Source organism: Gossypium hirsutum, chromosome A11, assembly GCF_007990345.1.
Source record: "Gossypium hirsutum isolate 1008001.06 chromosome A11, Gossypium_hirsutum_v2.1, whole genome shotgun sequence".
Lineage (NCBI taxonomy): Eukaryota > Viridiplantae > Streptophyta > Magnoliopsida > Malvales > Malvaceae > Gossypium > Gossypium hirsutum.
The window spans coordinates 46,166,306-46,187,230 of record NC_053434.1 but is presented as its reverse complement, the minus strand read 5'-3'; the positions used below and the strand labels follow the sequence as shown (position 1 = coordinate 46,187,230).

The window sequence follows — 20,925 nt, the reverse complement described above, 5'->3', positions numbered from 1 at the left end:
GCCCAGACGGGTGTTCCTTGAATGATCAAGCCTCCCGAAGAATATGTGTGCATTATAGATTTAGCCGGAACGGGTAATCCGATTAGGGTCTGAATTTAGCCTGGACTGGTAATTCAGATTCGAGCTCATTAAGAGTGTTTGTTGTAATAAGGGATTTAGCCTGGACTGGTAATCCCGACATCACCTTATGAGTTCATAAAATTAGGGATTTAGCCTGGACTGGTAATCCCACCATAAGATGTGAGGTTCGCGGGAGTGCGTTTATGGAATGATCATTCGTATGAATTGACGGTTAATGGGTATTCCATCAAGATTTCCTAGAAACTCAACGAGATAAACATGAGATGTTTGTGTAAATAAGATTTTGAATGATGAGCTCATCTAGTTAAATTATTTGAGGCTTGATTATGTTACTAACTCATTGATTGAGTGTATGTAATAGGGAACCATTTCATAATTGTTGGTTTCCTTATCTATCATGGATGCATGTTAAATATTTGGTAAGTTTACTTTCCTGTTATTCGAGCTTACTAAGCATGTAAATGCTTACCCTCTCTTTTCCCTATCTCACAGAGCTCGAGGACTCATAAGGACTGGAAGATGATTGGAGAGTCAACACACTATCAATTAGACAAGCTTTGGTATAAAGACATTTCTATTTTGTTCAATGGCATGTATAAGATCTTTGAGTATTTTGTTATCTGTGTCATTTACTTTGCCAAATGAAGACATGTAAAAATATGTTTATTTCTTTGTATATGGCCATGAAAATTGGCTTAATTGAAGTAGGCTATGATCTACGAGTCTATGCATGATTTTATTTACATGTGATGGGTTGTTACCAATTGGCAATGAGTCACATGAATGAGCCAATTTCGGACGAATTAAAGTGACATGGAAACCTATAAACACTAAATGGGAAATAACCTTTCATGTATGAAACCGATGATATGAGGTTTCCATACAATAAGATTCATCAATGATGTGCAATTGTGTAGTCATGTTTTATTTCAAAATTTATAACCATTATGTATAAATGGTAGAAAGGGTGGTATTGTCAAGAGGACCTTTCTGGAGCTGTGCGATGGATGGATCTTGTTTGAATTTTAAGTATCTGCTTAGGTTTGAGAAGCATTATGGGCAAATGGAAAATGGTTCCCTATGTGTAACAAGGGCAATGCAGCTTGAATTAGCTCAAAACTGGGGAATTAGGTAAGATTTCCAGCTCAATGTTGGTTAATTATTTCATTGTCTGATGAAATGTTATGGGAAAATGTCTAATTATATTGCATGTGGTTAAATTTACAGAGCCACAGTTTTATATGATCAGCCTCCTGAGTTTTTTTGTCCAACTTCACTTCAGGAGAAGCGTAAGGTGAGATTCATGTTATTGAGTTCTCATAAAGATTTATGCTCTAAGATTTATTTTGTAATGGAGTTTCATTTTTAGTTGTTTTGCAGATTAAATAGGTATCTTTGTCACCCTCTTGGGGTTCGAGATTGTGTAACTGCTAGTAAGTCTTGTAAATAATCAAATTTATTTTGATTAGCAGCCTTAAAGAACACTTTTGACTGATTTTACCCTCATGCGGCAACTACAGAAATTGAGGCAGATGACCAAAATGAATCATTATTTACAACTCAGGTTGACACTGACATCTTGTTGAAGCGAAATAGGCCGGCTCTTGTTGTAAGAAGTACAAGCTGGTGAGACCATCCTCTATGAGTGCCCTATTTGTGGACTTCTTGCACTCAATATTTCTGCTTTTCTTTTTATTCTTTATTGTACCCTTAGTTGCTCTAGCCTCATTAAACTTTTACCCAGTAAGAGCGGTAATGGAAAGAATATGCTAATAGATGTTAGTCTATGGAATATAAAAAATGGTTAGACACACGGGCGTGTGTCTAAGCCGTGCATGACGCACGATTCTTTCCCATGGGTGTGGGCTATGGTCTTGTGTCCTCTGCACTTAAAATTTTAAATTAATAGTGCACACGAGTAGGCCATACGGGCATGTGTCCTTGCCGTGTCTAAAAGACAGTTTTGCCTACGGGCGTATGCTATGGCTGTGTTGATAAGTCAGTGTTGCACATGGCTGAAGGGCATGGGCGTGTCCCAAAACAGACGAGCGTGTTAGTCCACACGACCCATTCACATGGGTGTGTGGTACTTCAAATTAGGAAAGTATTCCTAAGATATCCAAGGTCTGTCGAACACTTTTGGTTTTGTCCCGAACTGCCTTAGGGTGTGTCTAGGGCCTTGTAGACCTATATAAGGGACGAGTTGTTTGTAGGTGAAAATTTTTTAAATTCGAAGTAAAACCGGTGATCCAAATTGGTACGTGTCAAAGTGTAAAGTCCCGGTAACGCCTCGAACCCTATCTCGGCGGCGGGTACGGGTGAGGGGTGTTATATTTAGTGGTATCAAAGCTACAATTTAGTTAGTTTTAGGACTACCGTAGAGGATGATAAAGTTCGCTATACATGTCATTATTCAAATGTTGATAGTGTGACATCTCCTAATTTTTTAAATTGTTTTGAATATTGTAAATATCTTCCAATCAGGTACAAGATGAGTCCGAGGGAACCGAGAGCCATGCTCCAGCTTCTGTATAACGAGCTGTATTTAGTAGTAGTAGAAGGCTGATGTTAAAAGGCCAAGAAGAGGCCCGAGTTGCCTTTTTTGATATGATGGGCGAATGGTTTGGGGATTATCTAAGAAATCGCCCCAATATACCAAGACCTCCCCCGCCCCCTAACCAACCTGATGAGGATGTGCCACGAGGTATGGCACCGGTGAGAATTGGTAAAGCCTCGGTAGACAACCTTAGAAAATACGGGGCTGAGGAATTTAGAGTGAAAGTTGATGATGATGCTGAAAGAGCTGAGTTTTGGCTCGAAAATACTATGCGGGTGCTAGATGATTTGTCGTGCACACCTGGGGAATGTTTGAAGTGTGCTGTGTCCTTTTTGAAAGACACTGCATATCATTGGTGGAAGACCGTATCCTTGGTAGTGCCGAAGGGAAATATTACTTGGGATTTCTTTCAAGCAGAGTTTAGGAAGAAAAACATTAGTAAACGATTTTTGGACTCGAAGCGAAATGAGTTCTTGGAACGTAAACAAGGAAACAAGACTGTAGCAGAATACGAGAGAGAGTTCGTATGTCTAAGTTAGTACGCAACTGAATGGGTCCAAACAAAATCAGAAATGTGTAAACGCTTCGAGGAAGGTCTAAATGAGGACATCAAGTTGTTGATTGGGATCTTGGAAATACGAGAGTTTACCACATTAGCTGATCGAGCCAAGAAGGCTGAGGAACTTAATAATCAAAGAAAACAAGCTAAAAGAGAGGCTCGAGTTAGCAAGAGGTCTAGCGGTAAAACACTCTCGTTCTCTATGAAGAAAGCCAGGAGCCAGCATGAATGCTCCACTTCGTCAGTGGGATATTCAGCTAGATCGAGAAACTCTAAACGACGAGGTCAAAAGTCTTCCTCCCCGATGGTGACTAGTGTGGGGAGTGTAGATGGCCGAAAACCGAAGTGTGAGAGTTACAATAAATTTCATTTTGGAAAGTGCCGAATGAAGAGTGGCACATGTTTTAAGTGTGGTTCTTTTGATCACTTTCTCAGAGACCGCCCAGAGCAAGCAAAAAAAGAAATGGATGTAACCCTAAAATCGAGTACTCTTATTCCACGAGGTAGACCTTCGAAATACCTGAGAGTGCTAGTGGCAGTCGAGTTGTGACTAAAGATGCTGTGAAATCTGAGGTTCGAGCTCCGACAAGAACGTATGTGATATGTGCTCAAGAGGAAGCCTCTACTCCTGATGTTATTACAGGTACTTTCTCTCTTTTTAATACGAGTGTTATTGCTTTAATTGACCCAGGGTCGACGCATTCGTATATCTGCATGAGATTGGCATCTAGTATGAACATACCTATTAAAAATAAGGAAGATATTATTAGAGTGTCAAACCCATTAGGCAAGTCGGTCCTAGTTGACAAAGTCTGTAAGAATTGTCCTTTGACGATTCGAGGACATTGTTTGCCGGCTAACCTTATGTTGTTACCATTTGATGAATTTGATGTAATACTTGGTATGGATTGGATAACCCTTCATAATGTAATTGTAAATTGTGGTAGTAAGTATATTAAATTGAAATGCCCGGATGGTAAGATTCTACGGGTCAATTAAAGAGAATTGGGTTCGCCACCGGTTGTAATCACGGCAATGGTTGCCCGGAGATATATGAGGAAAGGATACGAAGCTTACCTTTCATTTGTATTAAACACTAAGGAAACAGAATTGAAGATTGAGTCTGTGCCGATAGTATGTGAGTATCCCGATGTGTTTCCGGAGGAATTACACGGATTACCTCCTGAAAGGGAAATAGAATTTGGTATTGAGCTGGTGCTAGGGACAACTCCTATTTCTATTGCTCCATACAAAATGGCACCAACTGAGTTGAAAGAGTTGAAAGCACAGTTACAAGAGCTGACGGATAAAGGATTTGCAAAACCAAGTTTTTCACCTTGGGGTGCCCCCGTATTGTTTGTAAAGAAGAAAGATGGTTCAATGAGATTATGTATTGATTATCGGCAACTAAATAAGGTAACTATCAAGAATAAGTATCTTTTACCAAGGATAGATGACTTGTTTGACCAGTTGAGAGGAGCCACTGTGTTCTCTAAGATAGATTTGAGGTCTGGCTATTATTAGCTGCGAGTTAAAGACTCGGATGTACCTAAGACAGCTTTTAGGATGAGGTATGGTCATTATGAATTTCTTGTTATGCCGTTTGGGCTGACGAATGCACCGGCCATTTTTATGGACTTAATGAATAGGATCTTTCGACCATATCTGGATAAGTTTGTCGTTGTGTTCATTGACGACATTTTGATCTACTCTAAGGATGAAACAGAGCATGCGAAACACCTGAGAATCGTGCTACAGACCTTGCGGGAAAAGCAGTTGTATGGCAAGTTTAGCAAGAGTGAGTTTTGGCTCCAGGAAGTCAGATTTTTGGGTCATATTGTTTCGGGTGAAGACGTCCGAGTTGATCCAAGTAAGATTTCTGCAATTGTCGAATGGAAACCACCTAAGAATGTAACTGAGGTTAGAAGCTTTTTAGGCTTAGCCGGTTATTATCGAAGGTTTGTAAAAGGATTCTCCATAATAGTAACTCCGATAAAGAGATTGCTACAGAAAGACGTTAAGTTTGAATGGACGGAGAAGTGTTAGCAAAGTTTTGAGAAGTTAAAGACAATGCTGGCCGAAGGTCCTGTTTTATTACTACCTAAATCGGGAAAAGAATTTTTGGTTTACAGTGATGCATCTTTGAACGGACTGGGTTGTGTACTAATGCAAGATGGTAAAGTGATAGCCTACGTTTCAAGACAGTTGAAACCGCACGAGAAGAACTATTCGACACACGACCTAGAGCTCGCCGCCATTGTTTTTGCCTTAAAGATTTGGAGACATTATTTGTATGGTGAAACTTTCCGTATATTCACAGAACACAAGAGTTTGAAATACTTGATGACTCAGAAAGAATTAAATTTAAGACAAAGGAGATGGGTAGAATTAATTAAGGATTATGATCTGATTATCGACTATCACCCAGGAAAGGCGAATGTGGTCGCTGATGCGTTGAGCAGAAAATCCCTGTTTGCTTTGAGAGCCATAGATACTCGTTTGACATTGCTTGATGATGGTTCAGTCTTAGCCGAGCTGGAGGCTAGGCCGACATTTCTGCAGGAAATTCATGATGCTTAGCTTAATGATGATAACTTGGAAGCAAAAAGGGCTCAATATGAGTCAGGTGTTAAATCAGATTTCTGAATTGGTCCTGATGGATGTTTGATGTTCAAAAATAGGGTTTGTGTACCCAAAGATAATGAACTTATTCGGGAAATTTTGCAAAAAGCTCACAACAGTCGTTTGTCTATTTACCCAGGAAGTACCAAGATGTACAACGATTTGAAGAAAATGTATTGGTGGAACGGCATGAAAAGAGATGTTTTTGAATTTGTATCAAAATGCCTTTTATGTCAGCAAGTTAAAGCTGAAATCAAGTGCCTTCAGGTTTGCTACAGCCTGTGATGGTCCCCGAATGGAAGTGGGATAGAGTTACTATAGATTTCGTGACAGGATTGCCATTGACTCCGAAGAAGAAAGATGTTGTATAGGTTGTAGTGGATAAGTTGACAAAGTCGGTTCATTTTATTCCGGTAAGGACAGATTATTCTCTCGATAGATTGGCCAACTTGTACATTTCTAAAATAGTAAGATTACATGGAGTACCACAGTTGATTATTTTTGACAGAGACCCAAGTTTTACGTCAAGATTCTGGAAGAAATTACAAGAAGCTTTGGGTACGAAGTTAAGTTTTAGTACAGCTTTTCACCCTCAGAGTGATGGTCAGTCTGAGCGGATGATTCAGATTCTCGAGGATATGTTGCGATACTGCATCCTCGAATTTCAGGGTAGCTGGGAAAAATACTTGCCTTTGATAGAGTTTGCCTACAACAATAGTTTCTAAACAAGTTTGAAGATGGCGCCTAATGAGGCCCTGTATGGTAGGAAGTTCCAGACTCCATTATACTGGACTGAACTTAAGGAAAGTCAGATTCATGGAGTTGATCTGATTAAAGAAATTGAAGAAAAAGTTAAAGTGATACAAGATTGTCTAAAAGTGGCATCAGATCAGAAAAAGTCTTATGCAGATTTGAAAAGAAAAGAAATTGAGTTCCAAGTTGGAGATAGAATATTTTTGAAGGTATCTCCATGGAAAAAGGTATTAAGATTTGGTCGGAAAGGTAAACTGAGTCCATGATTTATCGAATCGTACAAGATCACCGAAAGAATTGGACCGTTAGCTTATCGTTTGGCGTTGCCACCTGAACTGGAAACGATTCATGATATGTTCCATGTATCTATGTTAAGGCGATACTGATCAGGCCCCTCTCATGTAATTTCACCGACTGAGATTGAAATTTGACCGGACATGACTTATGGAGAGGAACCGGTCAAGATTTTGGCTCGTGAAGTTAAAAAGTTGAGGAACAAAAACGTGACTTTAGTAAAAGTTTTATGGCATCGGCATGGTGTGGAAGAGGCTACTTGGGAGCTGAAAGAATCCATGAGAAGCCAATATCCGAACCTGTTTACTGGTAAGACTTTCGAGGATGAAAGTTCTTAAGGGGGGAAGAAATGTAACATCCCAAAATAGGGCCTAGTCAGTATAGTGGTTTCGGGACCACAAATCCGATATCAAAATATTTAATTTATGATTACTATGAGGCTTAGAATATGAGAATATGCATGTGTTAGAGTTTCATGAGGGAATTCTTTGAGTTAGTGCCTAATTGGAAATTAAGGACTAAATTGAATAAATTGCAAAACTTGAAATGTAACAGTCCAGTTTCGACCCTAGTCGGAATGGTGGTTTTGGGACCACAAATCCGAGTCTAAAAAATATTTTTAATATTATTTTCTGTGTCTGTGATATGTAAATTTATATTTGTGAAATTTCTGTAATTTAATTTGTCTGTTTCTGTGCTCGATTTGCAAAAAGGACCAAATCGCGTAAGTTGTAAAAGTTGCCTATTAGTTGCTAATGTACCTAAGTGCTATGGTTTGTTAAAGTTGAAGCCTTTGCATGTCAATAGGACTATTATATGATAGTGGAAGACATGGTTTGGCAATTTGGTAATTAGAAATAATTTTAATGGATGGTTAGGTAATTTATGTAATAAATGAATAATAATAAAAACAAAACATTAAAGTGGCCATTTTATCATATTCTTCAACCGAATATGAAGTGAATAAGAAGCCATTGAAGCTTCAAAACTTTCGGCCCTTGCATGTGTAAATAGGTTAGTCTATTTTGTTCGGTTTTTGATAATTTCTGCATTTCTGTGATCGTTGCTTTGTGTTCTTCAAAACCCATGTCTAAATTTTTATTTTTGTTGAAGATTATGAAATGTGCCATTGATGATTATATGAGCTTTGTAGTGCTCTTATATGGATTATGAAAGATATATGTTAGATTATCATGTTTTGTTCTTGAATTTTGATGAAATGAGCTATTTGAGCTAATTTGTGAAAATGAGGTTTTGAAGAACTAAATTGTGAATTAAATGTGTTAATTGGGCTTGTATGAAAGCCATGTATATTTGGCCAAGCTATAGTTTTGGTGAATTTTTGCATATTTGTGATTTGGTGAAAAATAAACTAAATTGTCAAAGTTTGAAATTAAAGGGCTAAAATGCAAAGTACTCTAAATATGTGCTCATGGATTATTTTGAATGAAATAAATGATTGAATGGTTGAATTTGGATTTAATTAGATCAAGAACAAAGAAAATCAGACTTAGATCGAGGGAAGTCCAAAGTAGTCGAATAGTCGACTCATTTTTGTCCGAAATTCGAACGAGATAAGTCAAACTACACTTATGTGTTAAGTTGATTATATTTTGTGTTTATAAACTGTTATTTGCATTGGACGGCCTTGAGAGCCTGATAAAAGAAAGTTGGTATTGATTTGAATTATAGTGTAAGACCGTGTCTGGGACACAGGCATCGATTTGAAATTTATGTGTAAGACCATGTCTAGGACATCGGCATCATATCTATTTTCGTATAAGACCCTGTCTGGGACAGAGGCATCGATACTGAATTACATGTAAGACCACGTCTGGCACGTCGGCATTGTACTTGTTTGTGAATATTTATTCCTTTTCTGGATTGTCCGATGGTAAAGTATGAGATATGAAATGTATAATTCATACAGGTACGCTTGTATCGTACTAGATTTCTGAATAGAAAAGACTATGTTTCTGTGAAGTAAGGAAATATTCTATGAGACGGTTGTGAAATCTGGCCTTTTACTATTATTTCTATGCTATAATAGTTGGGAATTTGTAATTGACTTACTAAGCCCTTCGTAGATTACTCTGTGTGATTTCTGTCTGTTTTACAGCTATCGTAGCTACTGAAGGCTCGGGATAGTTGAGGATTGTCACCACACTATCAAGCTCTTTTTGGTATCTTTGAAAGTGTAAATATTGCTAAGTATGGCATGTATAGGCTAGAATGTCTATGTATTAAGTTTTGAATTGTATATATGTTATGCCATGTCAATTGGCTAGCAAATGTTAAGTTTTGTGCATAGTTTTTAATGCACATTTTGAAATGTGTTATGTTCCAATATGAAATGGTCATCTTTAAGCATGGAATTGGTTAGAAGTGTTGCTTATTAATGCTGGTAGGATTGGACCCTTAAAGGGTGGCAAATTGGCTTAAACTAAGCCTGTATTGTGCCACACAATTAGGGAACACGGGCGTGCCTCGTGGCCGTGTGAAAAAGTTAGTAGCTAGCTAAACTTTACACGGTCATGGCACACAATCGTGTCTGTTGGCCGTGTTAAAAAGTTAATATAGAACCTCTTTTTGGCACGGTCGGACCATATGGGCGTGTCTTGTACCCATGTGAGTCAGACGGCCTAGTCACACGGGCGTGTGACTTGACAGTTTTGAAAAGTTTGATTAAGTTCTGAAAATCTTGAATAGGTTCGGTTTAGTCCTGACCTTCCCTAAATGTATGTTTTAGGTTTCATAGACCATCTTAGTGGATGAATTGTTGATGAATGCAAATGTATTTATGTTATATGATATCTGTGAATCTGTGTTGTTTGGAAATGCTCTGTCTGTCTGGTGACACCCTTTACCTATTCCGGCGACAGTTACGGGATAAGGGTGTTACATGAAATCTAGAAGCAATTTGTATGAAATTGCGTTGGGATATGAATTAGAGGGTCTTGGGGAGAAAATTTCCCAATTTTTAAATTTTTGGACAAAAACGGGCTTGCATGGCTGAAATTTTAAAGAAAAGGGCATGAGGGCATTTTGGTCATTTGGGTTTTTAATGAAATAAAATGGTAAAAATCAAGCCAAAATCAGCCATTTTCTTCCCCATAGCTGCCGAAATTCTCTTGGTACCATAGCTAGGGTTTTCAAACATTTCAAGCTCAATAGTAAGTTCTCCCAAGCCCCGTTTTTAATGCTCTTTGTATTTTTGGAATTCCAGTATCTTGTTCACTTCATTTCTACCTATATTTCATGTTAGGGTTCATGTTTAAAAATTTACCCATGCATGAGTTATTTGTATTTTGATGGATTATGAAGGAATATGAAGGATGAATATGTGTTAAACATCTTTTCCTAGGTGATTTTTATGAAAAACCTTTGTAGGGACCATTTTGCAAAAGTTATAAATTGTATGGTAGAAATGAGAAAATAATGGGAAATGTGGGTTGCCATAAGAGAAAAAAGTGTTCGGCAAAGCTTGGGTAAGATAGAAAAATTGCATGTGTTTCATTATACGAGCCTAGGGACTAAATCGTAAAAATGTTAAAGGTTAGGGGCAAAACAGTCATTTGGACCGGGGGTAAGAATTAGACTTGTAATGTATAATGTGGAGTGTTAATGACTATTTTTATTGTTATAGACCCCGAGGAACAAATTTCGAAGGTCGATCGAGGTAAACGCAAGGTTTCAAAATAACTGAAACACAACTCCGAAACAAATACCAGGTAAGTTTCGATAACTTAAAGTAAACCCCTAATATGCATATTTGTATGATTTATTAATGCAAGATGATTTCATTTATTATTGGCATGAAGTATCATAGAAATGCATAATTGATGGTAAATTGTGATTAATGTCTTGGTTGACGTTAAAAAGGGAATTCGATGGATAAACCCTGATTGACATGTGTAATGAGGTCCTGTATGTGTTGCAGTAAGGATTTAGCCCAGACGGGTAATCCGTGATCTCAAGTATAGAAAGGATCTAGCCCGGACGGGTGTTCCTTGAATGATCAAGCCTCCCGAAGAATATGTGTGCATTATGGATTTAGCCCAGACGGTTAATCTAATTAGGGTTTGAATTTAGCCTGGACTGGTAATTCAGATCCGAGCTCATTGAGAGTGTTTGTCGTTATAAGGGATTTAGCCTGGACTGGTAATTCAGATCCGAGCTCATTGAGAGTGTTTGTCGTTATAAGGGATTTAGCCTGGACTGGTAATCCTGACATCACCTTATGAGTTCATAAAATTGGGGATTTAGCCTGGACTGGTAATCCCGCCATAAGATGTGAGGTTCGCTGGAGTGCGTATATGGAATGATCATTCGTATGAATTGACGGTTAATGGGTATTCCATCGAGATTTCCTAGAAAATCAACGAGATTAATATGAGATGTTTGTGTAAATGACATGTTGAATGATGAGCTCATCTAGTTAAATTATATGAGGCTTGATTATGTTACTAACTCATTGATTGAGTGTATGTAATAGGGAACCATTTCATAATTGTTGGTTTCCTTATCTATCATGGATGCATGTTAAATATATGGTAAGTTTACTTTCCTGTTATTCGAGCTTACTAAGCATGTAAATGCTCACCCTCTCTTTTCCCTATCTTACAGAGCTCGAGGACTCATAAGGACTGGAAGATGATTGGAGAGTCAACACACTATCAATTAGACAAGCTTTGGTATAAAGACATTTCTATTTTGTTCAATGGCATGTATAGGATCTTTGAGTATTTTGTTATCTGTGTCATTTGCTTTGCCAAATGAAGGCATGTAAAAATATGTTTATTTCTTTGTGTATGGCCATGAAAATTGGCTTAATTGAAGTAGGCTATGACCTACGAGTCTATGCATGATTTTATTTACATGTGATGGGTTGTTACCAATTGGCAATGAGTCGCATGAATGAGCCAATTTCGGACGAATGAAAGTGACATGGAAACCCATAAACACTAAATGGGAAATAACCTTTCATGTATGAAACCAATGATATGAGGTTTCCATACAATAAGATTCATCAATGATGTGCAATATCTTAGTCATTTTTTATTTCAAAATTGATAACCATTATGTATAGATGGTAGAGAGAGTGACCAAAGGCTTGGAAAATAGCCTATTAGGGTCCACATGGTTAGACACACGGGCGTGTGTCTAGGCCGTGCATGACACACGGTTCCTTCCCATGGGTGTGGGCTATGGCCGTATGTCCCCTGCACTTAAAATTTTAAATCAATAGTGTACACGAGTAGGCCACACGGGCGTGTGTCCCTGCTGTGTCTAAAAGATAGTGTTGCCCACGGGTAGTTGTAATATCCCTAATTAAGGCCTAATCAGAATAGTGATTTTGAGACCACAAATCTGAAATAGAAATAATTATTTTATTATCATTTTAAGGTCTGTGGCATGATTTCATGATTGTGTGAAAATTTCGTTTAGAAATTTTATCGATAGAAGGTCCAATTTGATATTTAGGACTAAATTGCAAAAGTTGTAAAAAGTGTGTTCTAGTTCACAAAGGTACTAAGTACTTGTGAGTAATGGGTTTTTCAAGTGGAGGTCTTTGGATAGTAATTAGACCATTATACTAGTTTAGACAAAAAATACCTAAAGGAAAATAAAACACCAGAGTTTTTAATTAAGGGCATTTTGGTCATTTAGTTATTAAAATGAATTAAAAACAAAATTAAAAACCAATTTTTGTCCATATTCAACCCCTTGGCCGAATTTCATATGAGGAAGACATATCTAGGGTTTTTCAAGCTTCCATGCTCGATTGTAAGTCCATTTTAGCCCCGTTTTTAATGTTCTTTACGTTTTTAGAGTCCCAATAACTTGATTAAGCTTATTCTAGCAATAATTTAACCTAGGGTTTATATTTGGAAAAATACCCATAAGTGAAATATGTTTATTTTGATGTTTTATGGTAGAATATGAAGCTTGAAATTGTGTTAAACTACATTTTCTAATCGATTTTACGTGGAAACGAGTAAAACGACATAATCAGTAAAAGTACCTAATGTTCAGAAGTACATGTTAGAGTGAGAATTTGATGTTTCCATAGAAGGGAAAAAAGATCAGCATGTCATAAAACATAAGAAAATAAGATGAAGTTTAATTTTCGAGCCTTGGGGCAAAAGTGTAAATATGTAAAAGTTTAGGGGCAAAAATGTAATTTTGCCAAAGTTTGAGTCAATGACTGTTTTAATAAATGTGAATATTAAATAAGCTAAATTTGTTATTTTAGATCAAGAGAAACAAGATTCAAGTCGTGATCGAGGGAAAAATAAAGTTTACGAGGGATAGGCTCGATTTTTAACATTTTGTACCGAGATAAGTTCTGGTGTAAATGTAGTAACATAATTGTCATTTTAAGTAATTTAATGTTATTTATATGATATGATAATTATTATCATGAAATATTATGCTTTGGATTATTATTTAGTAATATGCAAATTATGTGAGCTACTTGATAAATATGAAATGCTACCAAGTATCGGTTCCAACATTTCGTGGAAGATGACAATGATGTGTGATTGAGGAAAATCCCATTTGAACCTTAGGAATATATTAGGATACAAGTGACATGTCATTAGGATATTTGAGTTCCAAACTCGTTGAGTTGAGTCCGAGTTCGTGAGATGTAACTAGGCATCTGAACTCGTTGAGTTGAGTCCGAGTTCACTTATGGATACGAACGCCTGAGCTCATTGAGTTGAGTCTGAGTTCGATTATGGGTGGGTTACATGGTACCTTGGCTTCCTAATTTCCACAGGCTATGGAGTTTGTCTAGCTGCGGGTATGGCACTTATGTGCATGCAATCCGTGTATCCAAATTATATTCCGATGTGTTCAACGGGTGAATCTTAAGTGAATAAGGAGAATACTTAAGATGAAGGTGACATGTTGGTAAGTGTGTTGAATGAGAAAATTGGACAGGTATGCACTTAAACCCTCGGGTTGAGAACTTGGTATGATGAAATCGTGGTAAGATAGTAAATGCAAATGTAACATGAATGTCTTGGTGATATTTATACAAATAATGTTTTATGTTGGATTGCATGATTATGTTACTTGCTATTTACATGTGAACTTAGTAAGCATTTATGCTTACTCCCTCCTTTCCATTCTTTGTAGTTTTGACAAGCCAGCTCAGAATTGGGAACGGTCGGAGGCTCGCTCACACTATCCGTGGACCATTTTGGTATAGTGGCTTGTATATTTTGATTATGGCATGTATAGCATTATAATCATTTTGTGTGTATGATCTGATGATATGGCTATTGGGTGGTAAGGAAATGTTTGGTAATGATTAGCCATTGGAATGGCTAATCAAGATCATATTTGGTGTTATGTATACTTAATGTGCTATCTAATCCATGGAAAATCATAAAAAGGTGAAATTTGCTATAAAACAGTATCATACAATAGTAATGATGTGAGTTTTAAAAATAACTAAAAATAATAGAGAAAGAATTAGATATGAATAAAATAGGAAATTGAATATTATTGAGTCTATTTTCATATGGAAGAAACTAAACAGGTAAATGAGTTGTATTTTATGAGAAATGTGAGTTTTGGTGGAATAGGGTCAGAACGATTTCTGAATCCCCTATTCTGACTTTATAAATTCACTAAAAATTTTACAAAACTAATTAGGAGTCATACTTTATATGTATATATTCCTTGTTGAGTATACTTTTAAGAGAAACAAATAGTATAGTCATTTGAATTCTGTACTGAGAGAAAAGTTATTCGTAGTGAACAGAGGTCAGAGGAGTCGAACACTAAAATAGGGGAACCATTAACTAATAAACTATACTAATTGGCCTGACCAAAAATTCTGGAAACAAATTAGTAAATAGATATATGAGTCTAGTTTTAGGAAAAATTTACAGATTTTAATTTCTTATTTCGTAACTCAAGATATGATTTTTTTTAGCGATTGTGACGCAGATGGGCAGTTTATTACGAAAGGTGAAATAAATTGTTTGAAATTGTTTAAGTGATAATTTAAGTCTGTCAACGCCTCGTGCTTGACTTTGGTGACGGTCTCGGGTAAGGGGGTGTTACATTTGGTGGTATCAGAGTTATGGTTTAGTCGGTTCTCAGACTAACGTGGCGTATGTACGAGTTTTGCTATACATGCCATATATACTGTGATAGTGTGACGACTCTTGACCTTTAAAATGATTTTTTTTATATAGTAAATGGATCCTGATCTAGCTGTGGCTGATGATGTAGAGAGAAATGCGCCAGCTCCTACTGAAGGGGCAGTGCCGACTGAAAACTGACCTCCTACTATTAGTTAAGAAGGAGGAGAAGGGGCTCGGGAAGTCATGATGAATGCATGGTACATCGAGTTCGTTTGTACGGACTTGAATGCTCAAAAACCTCCCCCACCTCCCTCGATTCCTCAACCTATACCCCCGATGCCTCAAGGTATGGATCTAATGAAATTGCATTGAACCCCAGTTGACAGAATTCGCAAGCAAGGGGCTGAAGAATTGATAAATCGAAATTTATACATATTTCTATCCCATTCTTAGCACATTTTATGGATGATTTTTCCTTAAAATTGGTGAATTCGATGCTCCTAATACATTAATTTCATGTTTTATACTTAGGTGAGCATAAGAGAGTGAAAGGAACGAGAAACGGGCCAAAAATGGAGAAAAAGGGCCAATGTATGAAATCAACACGGCCTGGACTTCCTTATACGAGCAGTCCACACGGCCGTGTCCTTTTGGCAAGGTCAAAGAACGATTTACACGGGTAGATCACACGCCCATGCCCATTTCACAGCTTTGACCACGGCCTTAGGCAATCGCACAAGGGCGTGTCCCTGCTGAACCCAAGTTTAGTCCAATTCGAAAAAGACCAATTTTGAGGGCTCTTAGGCATTCCAAAGCCTATTTAAACACCTGAGGAGGCACTTAGACGGGGGACGCAGAGGAGGAAGCAAGGAATTGCTCAAGGAAAGCCGATCGATCCATCTCAGAAGTCGGATTCACCATGAAGACTGAAGATCTCCCTTCAAATTCCCTCAGGAGTTTTGGGTTTTCTGATGTTTTGTTATTTTTATTCTTTTGAGATGTTTTCTTTCATTAGTATGAACTAAAACCCCTAAATACCTAAGGGGGATGAAACCTAAGACGGATCTTGTTATTATTATCTAAATTGCATGATAAATATTTGACTTGTTCTTAATTATGTGTTCTTAATTCTTGTTTTGATATTCTAGGATATTGATTCAAGTTAAGCTCTTATTCAGAGGAGGAATAGACCCTGTCTAAGAGTAAATTTGTCATAATTAATCGGAGTTGATTGCGTGCCTAGAGATAGGGTGACAAGATTTTGCTGGATTAGGGTAAAACCTAATAAGGGGATCCATAGATCGAGTTAATGCAACCCTAGACCGTTAATTAGAAAGAGATTTCAATTATTCAATCTAGGGTTAGACGTTGTTAGTCTCGAGAGAGATAATAATATAACTTAGGGATCTCTACGGAACAAGTTGAATGAATAAATCATCCAATTCAGAGTCAAATAACAAGTGAAGTCTAGGTGGATTTTTCCTTAGGTATTGTCTTAATTAATCAAGTTTTCCAAAAAGTATTTTCCCCAAATTTCTTTTCTGTGATTTCTTAGTTTAATTAATTAGTTAGATAAACAAAACTCTTTTATTTTTTAGGCTAGATAATAAAAAAAAGTTGATACTAGTACTTTTAGTTCTTTTAGGTTCGGTAATCCGGTCTTGCTAAAGCTATACTACTGTTCAATAGGTACACTTGCCTTCATCGTGATAATAGTTAGTTTCAAGAACAATTCATTTTAAATATTTAAAACCTATCACGAATATCACGTATCAAGTTTTTAGCGCCGTTGCCGGGGAATTAAGATATTAGGAACATTCGATTTTTATTACTTTAGCCATTTACTTTTACTACAATTCAAATTTTATTCTAATTTTTATTACTTATTCTTCTTTTTACCTTTTTATGATAGGTTTTTTCTAGTTTATGACCAGAAGAAACCTGTCAGGACCATTACTTTTTGACGGTGAGATCGACCGCATAGTTCACAGGAACCGGAGAGAAATGAGGTGAAGCCTCAGATACACAGAGGATGAGCAAGAGGACGATACTTCAATCACAACCGAGGAGATGGCTGAAAACCAAGAAAATCCGCTACCTCCTGTGATTGCTGCTGATCCAGTAAATTAAAATCCTGCTCCACGCACTATGTATGGTTATGCTAAACCTAATTCAACAGGAACTGAGTCAAGTATAGTTAGACCTGCATTTGCTGCAAATAATTTTGAACTAAAACCTAACACAATTCAAATGATACAACAGTTTGTTCAGTTTGATGGTTTGCAGGGCGAGGATCCCAATGCTCACTTGGCAAATTTCCTAGAATTTTGTGATACCTTTAAAATTAATGGCCTTTTTGATGATCCCATCCACCTTCGGTTGTTTCCCTTTTTGTTAAGGAATAAGGCTAAACAATGGTTAAACTCATTACCACGAGGGTGAATCACTACTTGGGAACAAATGACTGAGAAGTTCTTATTAAAATATTTTTCGCCAGCTAAAACGGCTAAATTACGTAATGATATCTCTTCTTTTGTGCAGATGGCTTTAGAAACACTCTACAATGCATGGGAGACATATAAGGACCTTTTGCAAAGATGCCCTCACCATAGGTTACCACTCTGGCTACAGGTTCAAACTTTTCATAATGGCCTGAATCCTTCGACTCGACAAATGGTTGACGCAGTTTTTAGCGGAACCATCAATAATAAAACACCTGAAGATGCCTATGAATTTATAGAGGAGATGTCACTGAATAACTATCAGTGGCAAGTCATGAGGATAAAGCCAACGAAAACAACCGATGTTTATAATGTCAATTCGATCGCCATGCTTTCTAGTCAGGTAAAACTCTTGAATAAGAAAATTGATGGTTTTCTTAGTTCTTCATAGGTCCACCCAGTAATGCAGTGCGAAGCAAATGGAGGTGGATCGAGCAATTCAGAATACCCACCTTATGGCCACAACATGGAGAACAAGCAGTTAAATTAAATGGGTAATAATCCTCAATCTCAAAACAATTCTTATAGCAATACTTACAATGCAGGTTGGAGGAATCACCCAAATTTTCATGGGGAGGCCAAGGAAATCAGAAACCAACACCCCCTCCAGGCTTTCAGCAACCACCACACCAGCAGGAGAAAAAGCCAAACCTTGAGGAGATGTTAACCAAATTCATTTTGGTGCCAGAGACTCGTTTTTAGAATACCGAGACAACACTCAAAAATCAACAAGCATCAATCCAGGGGCTCGAAACTCAGATTGGATAGCTCGTCAAGTTGATTTCTGAATGACCACAAGGTAGCCTACCAAGCAACACTAAATCTAACCCAAGGGAGCAACTCAACGCAATTGCCATTTAAGATGAGGAAGGGTTACTGGCAAAACCAAGGTCAGAACCGGTGGTAAGCGAATGTAAGAATGAGATAGGCCAAAAAGAACAAAAATCGGTAAGTACAGAATATAAACCTCGTGTGCCATACCCCAATGCAACAAGGAAAGACTGCTCAGATGAACAATTTGGTAAATTCCTTAAAATTTTAAATAAACTACATATTAACCTATTGTTTATTGAAGCATTTTCACAGATGCCGAACGCAGTCAAATTTTTAAAGGAGCTTCTAGCAAATAAACGAAAGTTAGATGAAAGGTCGCATATAGAGCTGAATGCGGTTTGCTCAGCCATTCTTCAGAATAAGCTACCCAACAAACTCAAAGATCCAGGGAGTTTACGATTCCTTGTTTAATTGGTAGTTTAGATGTTAATAATGCATTGGCTAATCTAGGGGATAGTATCAATGTTATGCCTTACAAATTGTTTAAGCAACTAGGTCTAGGGAAACCCAAACAAACTAGGATGAGCATTCAACTAGCAGATAAAACTGTTAGATTTCCTAGGGGTATCATTGAAGACGTACTCGTTAAAATTGACAAATTTATATTCCCAGTTGATTTTGTTATTTTAGACATAGAAAAGGATAGTAATGTTCCTTTAATTTTGGGAAGGCCCGTTTTAGCAACTGCTAGAACAATTATTGACGTTGGCACAGGTGAAATCACACTTCGTGTAGGAGACGAAACAATCACCCTTCAAGCTTGCAACCTGAACAACACATCGAAAATTGAAGGTGATTGTACAAAATTTTCTACTAAGACTGATCATACGGTGCAACCTATTTTGCAAGAAATAAGTTCGAAGGACACACATGAGCCATGTTCAATCCACAACAAAGGATCTACACATGAAGAACAAATGTTACAAATCGAGGAGTTAGATGAATGGTTGACATTTAAACCGAGAAAATACGATAAACCAAAACTACGCCAGAATGAGCTCAATGCCTCACCAAAACAACTTAAGGTTAGAGATAAAGTTTCGTTAGATGCCACAGATCTTTACATTGACACTGCCAAACCGAATGAAGAAATTCCTCTTACGGTACTTAGCATTTTCCCATTTCGTACAGTCAAGGTAAGTCATCCCAAATTTGGCACCTTTAAGGTAAACAATACCCGCCTAAAACCTTATTTTGATGGGATTCATAGCAGGAATGAGGAGTATAAACTCCTCAAACCACCATGACCATTCACTAGAGAGGTAAGTCGAGCTTAGACTATAAATTAGCGCTTCTTAGGAGGCAACCCGAGCACTAACAATATTAATTTCTTTAAAATTTAGTTTTAACATCTAACATACTAACCGACTCATGGAACGTAGGCTTTCTAAAGCACACACGGCCAGGCACACAAGCATGCTTTAAGCCGTGTGAAAATAGGGCGAAATTTTTCCCAGCACGAGATGCGATAAGTCGCCATGGCTGTGAGTTAGGTCCATGGACGAATCTGCCAAAACAACATAGGCGTGCAACATGCTCGTGTTGTAGAACCGTGGCTGAACCTAAGAAAATAGCACGGGCATTTGCCACGCCCGTGTCTAGAACCCGTGGTCAAACTTGTCAAATTAACATTGGCGTGGGCCAACATACACAGGCATGGGAGAAGCGAATGAAGACAGACACGGCCGTGTGCACCCACACGCCCAAGGAACACGGGTGTGGGCCAAATTTCAGACGCGCCGAAATTCAAAATTCCTGAATCACACGGGAAAAAGTTGGGGAACATGGGCTTGTCCCCTGGCCGTGTGTCCCCAAATCTATAAATACCCTTTACTATTCATCATCTTCTTCACCCAGAATCCCTAACCCTAGACGCTGCAAGTCCACACGACCTCCTTGCCTCGCCTGTGCGCCGCCACCAACTCCATTTTCGACACCTATTCTCATCTTTTTAGCATTTGTTTACTCTTTTCTCTCTATTTTATTCATCCTTTTTACTAATTTTATGATTCTTATGGTTTTATTTGGCAAATATTTGATTTATATTCATAGTTCTCACTATTGTCATGCTTATACGTTTATTCTTCTCCATTTTAGTCAATGCTTTCTGATACATTCATTCTTTTCGTGTGTTCCCATAAGAGTCTAGTTCAGTCATTTTATGTTGAAAATAATCATACTTTTATTATGTCAATTGCTATATAAACCTCTATCATTTAGATTAAACTGCTGAGTATTGTTGGTTGGACTGGTTAGTTTAACTATATTCATGATTACTTCTTGAGTTAGTTAGTTATGTTATATTCCTTGTTATTCTTCCAAGTATACCATGTCAAGCTCACGTGGTAAGAAAAATGCCGTTCCCGCTTCGAAAAAGCAGAAAGGGGCGTCTTCCTCGGGCCCTACTGCTGAAATTCGCCACCCATACCTCTAATTTCCACCCGGCAATTAGGAAGAACTATTCCAAATCCTACAGGCCCGACCTTTAGGTGTGGGCCGCTGCATTGACTGGACAGCGCTTGAACAAGTCCAGTTAGCTGACAATGTATGAGCATTCCTGACAATTGATCCATGGGACCTCTTCTTTGCGATCTTCGAGCCGACGTACCTTGAGCTCAC

At 37.7% G+C, this 20,925-nt stretch overlaps 1 protein-coding gene and 1 non-coding gene across 2 annotated transcripts; one reads left to right on the top strand and one right to left on the bottom strand.

The window, feature by feature from the left end:
- Positions 1 to 1,036: 1,036 nt before the first annotated feature.
- Positions 1,037 to 2,616, top strand: LOC107958929 (UDP-glycosyltransferase TURAN-like). Its single transcript, XM_016894849.1, has 6 exons — positions 1,037 to 1,212; positions 1,309 to 1,375; positions 1,451 to 1,514; positions 1,602 to 1,707; positions 1,796 to 1,859; positions 2,566 to 2,616. The coding sequence occupies exons 1-6, from the start codon at positions 1,037 to 1,039 to the stop codon at positions 2,614 to 2,616; spliced, it is 528 nt and encodes a 175-aa protein (XP_016750338.1).
- A 14,863-nt stretch (positions 2,617 to 17,479) lies between these two features.
- Positions 17,480 to 17,586, bottom strand: LOC121210761 (small nucleolar RNA R71). Its single transcript, XR_005905876.1, has one exon. It is a non-coding gene; the product is annotated as a small nucleolar RNA R71 (small nucleolar RNA).
- Positions 17,587 to 20,925: the final 3,339 nt, after the last annotated feature.

Excerpts from the sequence above, each read along its gene's own strand:
- LOC107958929 (XM_016894849.1), top strand. The coding sequence starts at position 1,037 with ATGGTAGAAAGGGTGGTATTGTCAAGAGGACCTTTCTGGAGCTGTGCG. Across the intron at positions 1,376-1,450 it reads CACTTCAGGAGAAGCGTAAG|TTGTTTTGCAGATTAAATAG; the intron begins GTGAGATTCATG and ends TTTCATTTTTAG. Across the intron at positions 1,515-1,601 it reads TCGAGATTGTGTAACTGCTA|AAATTGAGGCAGATGACCAA; the intron begins GTAAGTCTTGTA and ends CGGCAACTACAG.